The 9052-nt window shown below is 39.6% G+C and overlaps 2 protein-coding genes across 2 annotated transcripts; one reads left to right on the forward strand and one right to left on the reverse strand.

The window, feature by feature from the left end:
- The first annotated feature begins 991 nt into the window (after positions 1-991).
- LOC116264854 (uncharacterized) lies at positions 992-4780 on the forward strand. The gene is made up of 6 exons (XM_031645283.2): positions 992-1165; positions 1439-1570; positions 2298-2384; positions 2483-2700; positions 3702-3746; positions 4167-4780. The coding sequence occupies exons 1-6, from the start codon at positions 1078-1080 to the stop codon at positions 4353-4355; spliced, it is 759 nt and encodes a 252-aa protein (XP_031501143.1). The 5' UTR covers positions 992-1077; the 3' UTR covers positions 4356-4780.
- A 193-nt stretch (positions 4781-4973) lies between these two features.
- Positions 4974-6016, reverse strand: LOC116264855 (putative invertase inhibitor). Its single transcript, XM_031645284.2, has one exon. It carries the CDS (start codon positions 5918-5920, stop codon positions 5327-5329), a length of 594 nt encoding a protein of 197 aa, XP_031501144.1. The 5' UTR covers positions 5921-6016; the 3' UTR covers positions 4974-5326.
- Positions 6017-9052: the final 3036 nt, after the last annotated feature.

The following is a 9052-nucleotide window of genomic DNA, read 5'->3' on the forward strand; positions in this document are numbered from 1 at the left end:
CATACATGTTCATAAACAAGCTAGCACTTGATTAATCCATTTCTTTCAAAAGTTACCGTGGCTTCTTCAAACAAAAGCTCCAATATTCTCAGTATCATTACTGTCTTTCTTTTGTTTTCTCGAGTTTATTGGACCCACGAACCTCAAGCTGTCAAATGTAGCCTAAGATTTTTCTCTTTCTTTCTGGCGCAACAAAAAACATGTGGGAACCTTAGAGTACCAGTACCCATATGCTGGTACGGGGTCCGAGAACACACCTGGGTACGTTTTACCGTTTTTTAAAATTTACTTTTTATTTTTTAAAATAAATTCTAAGTGTTATTATGAAACGACATAATTTGAGATATAAATAATTTTTCTTTAAGTTTTGAGTCTTTTGTATGGTATATATGCACACGCCCGTACATACTCACATATTCTAATATTGCCACCGTATGATACCCAAACCCAACTTGAACCCAAAGTGTAGAGTTGCACATAGATCGGATTAAGGCTGCGGAACGAGTCAAGCAAGTTCGAGCTTAAATCGAACTTGCTTGTTAAAATTCAATTCGAGTTTGACTTGTTTATAAATGAGTGGAGCTTGAGTTCAAATATATACTCAAAATTGACTCGACTCAACTATATAATGCAAGCTGAAATATAATGAAAAATAGTTAAGCTGGTATCAACTAAACGAGTTAACCAGTATAACAAATTAGAAGAAAAGAGACATGCTTAATAAAATCGAGTTAAACTTATATTAAGTGAGTCGAGCTTGAGCTTGACGTAATATCATCGAGTGGAGTTCGAGCTTCTACTATGAAACTTGACTTGAGTTTGAGTTTTCTGATCGAATTGAGTTTGACTAAGCTCGTGTGCAGCCTTTAGATCCGGTTTCGGCCCTACCTGGTCTCCCTAAACCCGAACGAACCTTTTGGACCGGAGCTAACGGTTCGGGCCCGGCCTGACCGACTTTGATCTTTGGAGACCGCCGTCGAGTCGGGCATGAGGCGCGATGCACTTGAGATCTAGGAAAGGAAGGTGGTAACTATTTCAGTGCGATTTGGGCGCCAAAGGAGAGGAGAAGGGTGTTCCATGGCGAGCTTCCGACGACTTCTGACTCCGAAGAGGAGCTTTCTCTCTTCTCCTTTCCCCTTTGAAAGGATTTGCCGATTCCATGCAGGTACTTCTTCTTTCTTTCTCAGTCGTCTCCTCTGTTTTTTCACCAATAAAACATTATTCTGCGCACTCGGCACCCTGCTGTGATCGAACAATTACGACAGTAACACTGGGAAAATTCAGAACCACCCGTTTAGCCTCGTGAATTTGGCCTTTAATTGTTACTGGTTGCGAAAATTCTTGGCAATAGTTATGCAGAACTGAATTTCTCCTTTAATTTTTTTTGTTCTATTTCTTTTCCTACTTTGATTTGTTCTGCTTCCATCTGCGTATGCAGTTCCGGGGGAGCAAGGCTTCACAAGCGTATTTTCGAGGGTCTCTGACCTAAAGCCGAACCGTCGCGTATCGAATTTGGGAAGGGTATTCGATTACGTCAAAAGAAGTTATTTCTGTCGCACCAGTTCTTCAGGTATAAGCTCTGGATATACTTTACATTTTGACGACTTTGCGTAGTGGCTTTAATTGGTCTTTTTCTCACTTTTGGTATGAATTATGTCTATCTTGTGAGTGCATTGTCTGAAGGGTGGCGTTAATTGCAAACGTTAGCTCTTCGTATGTGGGTCTTTGCTGTCTCTTTTATGCTTTGGAATGCTTGTATGCCACTGAAAGAGCTACATGTTTTGGTTTATTTGTGTTAGGGAAATTATTGTTTACACGAGTGGAACGTAATCTAGCTAAATATCTCATCAGTGAAGGTTTTTTGGATGTGGTTTGGTTGTGAAACCAAGATGTGGAAGTGGTCTCCATGTTTGGAAACCTAGGAATTAAAAAATCTATATTTTTTTCGTCACGTTATGCAAATAGATTACTTTTTCCCTGGGGTGGTTATGAAGGAAAATAGTTTTGCTAATTAATGCCTAAATATATGCTTAAATGATGTTGAAGGTGGTAAACTGAGAAACATTCTCACCGTACAATGACATGGGTACATAATAATAGGTGCTTAGTAAATTTGAAATAAAAAATTAGGTTTTTTTTTTTTATGCCTAACGTGACTGACAGTCAGAATCCTCGTAGACATTTGGAACTGATACTTCCTATATTATGTTCAAAGAAAGGGATGACGCTTTTTGATAATTTTTGTCTTTTTGTCTTATTAGTTACATTTAAGGTAATACTTCTTTTATTTTTTCCAGGAAAGTGTTTAAGCTTCAGTATTTTGTTTGGAGTGCCGCTTGCAACAGGATTATATGGCGGGTCCCCTAAGGTGTACTGTATGAATGGTGGGCAATGTGTTCATTCTGGAGACCTAGCTTATAGATGTTTGTCCCTAATTCTTTTTCCATATTTTAACTGCACCATATCTGGATCTATAATGCAGAGGATAAGTCTTTGATGGAAACACATGATTCAGATGTATTAATGCAGTGGAAGGAACACACTTTCTGGATGTGGGCGGTGAGACTTTGGCTACCAATAGTTTCAGTTGCCAGTGTTCTGATTGGCTGGAGACATCCTCTATCTCTTGCTATAGACTTCGCCCTTCTTCTGTTCACCACAAAACCAAGTCAACATTCAGTATATCTTTTCATTGAGCAGGTGAGATGGAAAGAATTTTATTCAATTATCATTTCAAGCTATTTACTGGACACTCTTGACATTGTTTCTTGATGCAAAGCTGTCATGGTTACAAATTTACAATATGAAGCCATATGAGAATTAGTCAGAACGAGCAGGGCTGTCTGTGTGTTTGTAGCATGGGTCCCTGCATCCTAGTCTCTGTGAACTATTGAATTTTATCAATTACTTTGGGAATGAATATGAGTATAGAATTAGTTACCGTAAAGGAACTATTTGGTCTTAAACATTTTTAAAAAGCTAGCTGGTTTTTTATGCAAGGCAGGGCCTGAATAGTATTTGGCATTTGCAGAAGTTATTCCTTTGAATTGTTAAATCAAGCAAAACATATAGAAACTAAACAAAGTGAAAGTCTAGAGAACATGAAAAGATAAAAGGGGTTGTGGACCAAGGTAAAGGTTTCCAGAAAAACATTAGGCTGCAAGGAGCAAGATGAAAAAGAATGAGGATTGGTTCTTTTCGACCTGACTGATCCTACTGATTTGCTGCATTTGAAGCGATCAAACAAATTGATAATAATTGAGAAGCAGAGATTGTGTATTATGTGAATCAGTACATGATTTTCAACTCTAACTGAGAAGGAAGTGGACATTGTGTATTATGTGGCAAGGTATGTGGTACGTAAATCTGACTATTTTTTTATGAACAGTTATAGGATTTGTATGATTATGTTGCTGTTGTTGATTGTATAAACATATTCTTATTCTGATTGTCACAAACATGATTGATTATATGAAGAGTGAAATATATGACTGCATGTTATATGCTAATAGTGAAGTTATGTGCAAAAGTAATTCTGGTTTCATCCCAACAAGTACAGTTCGTTGTTCTAACTTAATGGAACACATTGTTCATGCGCCTGTTGCATTGAAATGCGGTATACCATTCTTTACATATGTAGGTTAGCTTGTTGTTTTCTCATTATATTGCATTCTCTTCTGACGTTTTTTTATGTTTGGCAGTGGCAGAATCCTTCAGTTTGGAGACAAGGACTTGACAGAACGAAGGTATGAATGTATTTAACTGTTGCTACTGAAGTTGTGTTTATCATCAATTATTGGAACAACCTGGTGCACTTATAAGCACACATTAGAGTGTTATTCCTATTTAAGAAGGGAAAGATACCTGAATGATGAATCTAAGTTTTATTTATCATTGGGTATATAAACCATCGGTCTGCCCATGTAAGTGCATGTATTAGTCCATCCTATTACTGTTTAAGATCGGCTTTGCTAAAACAAATCAAATCCCTCAAAGAAAGAAAATAGCCTTCTTCATTGTATTGCTAATGTATCATAGGATTATCTTTGGCAAGTAGCCTTCTTTCTTAGTAGGCAATTTCTTTGAATGCTTTCACTTTTCTCGACATCTTTAGTCTCTATTTTCCTTGAAACTGTATCTTACTTCAACTTCAATTGAGCTTGCAGGTGTTTTCTACGAAGAAGGTTGAATTTCAGGACTATGGGCTTCTGTCTTTGGCCTGGGTAGAATTTGGAAACAAAGAGGCCACTTTGATTGGAATATTAGGTGGGTGGTGGGTTCTGGATTGTTCACCATGTTCTAAACACGCCTCTCTTCTTGGAAGCAGTAGTATGGCTTCCTATTTGCGGTGGTAAAGGAAGGGTGGTGGATGTTTTTGCATGGAGCACTCGCAAGACCCGATTTTGTTGCTTTTCAGCCAAAGCCTGCCGAAGACCAGTACATGATTCACATGCTTAACTTAGCAGCTGCCATTTTCTAGTTACAAGCCTCTGATCCATTGAAAGTTAAAGCTCCCCATCCCATTGGTTTTGTATAACGTCCATTCTCCTCTCTTTTTCTCTCTCAATAGGGATGTCTATAGTTGAGATACGGTTGGGCATTTGATTTAAATGTGAATGCAATAAGTCACGTCTGATGACAGATCTGATTACTGGTCGGATTCAGACATGGTTTTAGGATTTATTTACGACTGGAAATCCAATCCAGCAGAGGTATTAGTCCCGTTACATGTAAAAAGTTAGTATTTGCTTTTATACTTGATATATTCCAAATTCAACTCTGACTTTGAGATCAGCTTAAGCAATCACCAGTGGGATGTGATAGTATTTGCCTGGTCTGAATCGTGTTGTGGACGCATTACTTCTTAACAAGCGCACTTCGTCCGTTCGAGATATATTGTACACCTTAAAAGAGACCATAAATACCATTTCTATTTGCACCCAAAATCGCCACCCAACCACATAAAACCCCACAAACAAAGGGTCCTTCAAGGGACCAGACCCCATTTATATCAAACACCACAACCCCCACAACCCGCACACATCTTTATTAATCTAACAAGAAATTAAAAGGAAAAGTACTTGCACCGTTCTTGCGAGCAGATCATGCAATCCGCCAACTCACATTCTCAAACGGATCCGGAATCTCCGCCGTCCATTCCAGTGATGGGCGATCACCGTTGGCCATTACCAGCGTTGGTAACATATGGTTTTATGATGGGTCCTACCCAACGCAGGCGACGGCAACATCAGAAGTCACAGACGTCAGATCCATTTAAGAACGTGATTCGGCAGACCACGGGATCTGCTCCCCTTTTAGTTTCCGTTCACTTCAACTTCTCAGCCAGGGCCAAGCCGTTGCTAGCCATCTTCCTCATCACATCATTTTGGGCAGCAAGGGGCGACCTGGTGCCATTCTCCACGAACCCGTCGTTACATGTCTCGAAGTCGTCAATAACAGCGCTGAGGTTGACGTTGAGGACGTTGCGGTCCCTGGACCTCACGTTCGCCAACGACTTCGCCAGGTTGAATGACACATCGGCGTACATCTCGGCGCAGTTCTTCAGGTTCTCTCGCGTCATTCTGTCCGTGGCACGGGCGGCCAGCTGCAGGGAGACACCGCGCGCCACCTTGGCCTTGAGGTCGATGGCTCGGATGGTGCTGATGATGGCCGTCGCTGGGCTCAAGGGGCCCAATGGGGACGAGCTCAGAGCCGATATGCAGACGTCCGGGTAGTCGGTGGACCTGCAGAGGCCGTTGATCTGGACGCCCAGGAAAGGCAGGCTGCTGCCGAGGTTTTGGTGGTGGAGGCTGAAGCGGTGGGGCTTGTGACGGCGGGCGTCCGCCTGGGGTGCGACGGTGAGGATCATGACGGCCGAAGCAGCCACGAGGAGGAGGAGGGAAGAGGAGAGGTGAGCCATCTCCTGTGGTGCTCAAGGAGGCTCTTCCCCTGTATCTGTTTGCACGCGATCTCCTCACCTCTACCCTCTTCCTCGTCTTTTTATCGTGTGTGGAGTGGGGTGTTCTTATTAACGGAGGGGGAGAACTTAGGGGCAGGATTAGTTGCAGAGACATCTCTGCGGTTATCGAGATTGGTGGGCAGCCATTGGTTGCTCCTCCTCTTGCGCTTGTAAGATTAACTATCTTTCGACGAACTAAGATTAACTCTCTTGCTTATTTTGGAAAAGTTGGTATATCTATCCTAACCACTTGGGTAAGGGTTAAAATATATTTTAGATGAAATATGAACATTCTACAATGTTTAGAAACACTAATTTAACATAAATCAGATCTTAATTTAAGTTGCTTTTCATAAAAAAATGATTTTTCTACTAATAAAATTTTGATGCTATAATGGCAGTTCATTTTTCTATTATTCTAAAAACATTATTCGACTCAAAAATTGATTAACTTAATATACGTTTCTCTTCCAAACATTCTCAAGGTCATATATGCATGGTTGAAGATCGTACACGGCCGGGTCATGGATACAAAACCATAACCATCAACATTCTTTTTAAAACAAATCTTGCACAATCCAATCATGGAGATATGATCTTGAAAATGTTTTGTTGGGAAATATATATTAAGTGAATCGTTTTTTGAGTCGAATAACGCTTTTATGATAACAGCAAAATGAATGGCCATTATAACATTCTATGAATATGGTGAAATAGTCTATTACTCTTCCAATTAACAAATAACCCCTTAGATTCAGAAGCTTTGACATACAAGATCTAGTCTTTCAAACAAGAAGCAACATAAAACACTGTTACACTCATGTCAAGTTTTCTTAAGTTGATCTCATTGCTTGGGTGAGAGTTGAACCAGTGTGCGCGCATGCTATAAAGCCCCAAATACATGTCAGTTAGTATGTACATTAGTTTCATTTCATTAAAGCCCCCAATATATGTAAGTTAGTACGTACAAAGAGGATTAATGCTCTTGCCATTCGAGACCAACGACTTGCTGCCTATCAGCCACTGGCTTGAGCCTATGCATCAAAACCCCTCAAGCTTTCATATGAAGTAGAGACAAAATCTGGCAAAAGGAAACTGTATTTGTTCACTCTAAAACTGAACTACCACTAATTATATGCATAATACTTTAGTCAAAAGCTATGCAATGCATAACATATTGCAGCCAATTGGATGTGAAGTTCGTTTTGAATTCCAAAGCAAAGAAAGATGAAACACTGGTTTTCATATTATTAACTTAAATAGTTGATTATAGGTGATCTTGGATACCCATTTAATTGACATATAATTCAAATTTAACCTCCATTTGTCAAGAAACTAATTAAGGACATATTGCCATCCGACTATTAATGAGAAATTGATTATTGTAACAAGGTTTATTGTATAAATTCAAAGTTAGCTGATAGAAACCAACTTTAAAAGAAAGTATAAGAGACATGCCAGTGCTTACTGTCACCGATGCATCCAAGGTGCCTATTTGCTCGTGTTGTGAAAGTATTTTTCCCAAGGATTGCTGCTAACCTGAAGAAATAGTTCTGCAATGGCGCCTGTGGAGCGTTCACATTAGCCTTTCTGCGAAAGGAGTGTGCATAATTCATTCCAGCTCGAACAGATGAAAGTGAAAGATCAACAAAAGAATTCTGAAAAAATGAACAAGTTTTCAAGCTATTGAGTGAGATCTGGGGTGAGCGGGAGGAAATCCCACTGCTTAAGTAAAGGCCGAACCTCCTCAACCCCTCCCCACTTTTTTCCCATCGCCTTAGGGTCCAGGGCTGCTTAATTTTAGTGATTTGGGGTGTTGCTTTCGCTATGCTTCAGCTTGCGTATCATACTTCTTTTTTGTAGTACAAAGAATTAAGGCTATAGGAACACAAAACTAACAGTCTACCAGCCCACACCCAATTGCACCAATCCCCTTCAAAATGCCATGGAATGAGATTGCCTATGGAAAATATGATGGTGTCCAACAAAAGATCAGCCATGGAAGTCTGTCAGCTATTCATTACTCAATGTTCATCTCATTTTTAATTTTGTAAATACCAAACCCCCACAGTGTGGAATCCTCTAAAGGGAAGCTTCTTGTTTTTGGTTTCTTAGCTGTTGGCCCCCTTTAGCCAACGTTTGCCCTGTAAATATTGTTTTTTGACTATAAATTTAGGGGCCATGCCCTAGCAGAGGTTTTTCTGAAGATAAAACAAATGGCTATTCTAAACTTAGTTAAGGCATGAAATGCAGCTCAATTCCTATTTGGAGTAGCTAATAAAGAACTTGAATCCAATTGGCTAGGATGCAGACTCGATGATTCAACCTATATATTTAGTGATCCAAAATTGAATTGATTAGAAATTCTTCAAAGATATTTATACTTAAAAAAAATAAAAATAAAAAAATAAAAATAAGAAAATAAGCAAGGCTCTAAATTATTTTGGGTAAAATGAAGTGTATCATCGTGTCATTAGACTGATCAAATCGATGTGCTACCAATTCAATCAATTTAAGTTCAGCTGATTCAAGTCATTTCCACAACATTGGGCAGCTTGATGGAGTTTTTGTTTTTCAAAGGCTGTCTGTTATAATGTCTGCCAGGGAGCTGGTGCACCAACGGTACATGGATTAGTAAGTCGCCAGTCTCTATTTTGAATCTTGTGTCATTTAATCTTTGTACTTTAAAAAGAAGGTCACTGACACACAAGTTAAAGTAAAGTGAAAGTGACACCTCAAGGCATCAAAAGCAGACCCGAGGGTTGAGTGCGAGCTTTCGATAAAATACTAGTTCTACTCACTCAAAAAGTTTAGGCCACATTAATTTGTTTCCCCATTGATGTGAGATCCCTTTTTACCTCATATGTTTGCTTTGTGGGACCAACTACACAGCAATGGAAAACATGGATTTCCCGAACACCTTGGACATGAGGTCTTATTTGCATGTGTTTGGTGGATATGAGATCTCAGATAATTGAGGATCTCAGATCCTCGAAACACAAACGTGATGGCAATCTTAAACTTACAGTCTCCCAAATCCACTTGCAATTTGCCACAATATGAATTTGAGGTGTGCCCTATGTTAAATCAGAC

The sequence above is a fragment of the Nymphaea colorata genome, chromosome 11 (genome assembly GCF_008831285.2).
Source record: "Nymphaea colorata isolate Beijing-Zhang1983 chromosome 11, ASM883128v2, whole genome shotgun sequence".
NCBI classification, from domain to species: Eukaryota; Viridiplantae; Streptophyta; class Magnoliopsida; order Nymphaeales; family Nymphaeaceae; genus Nymphaea; species Nymphaea colorata.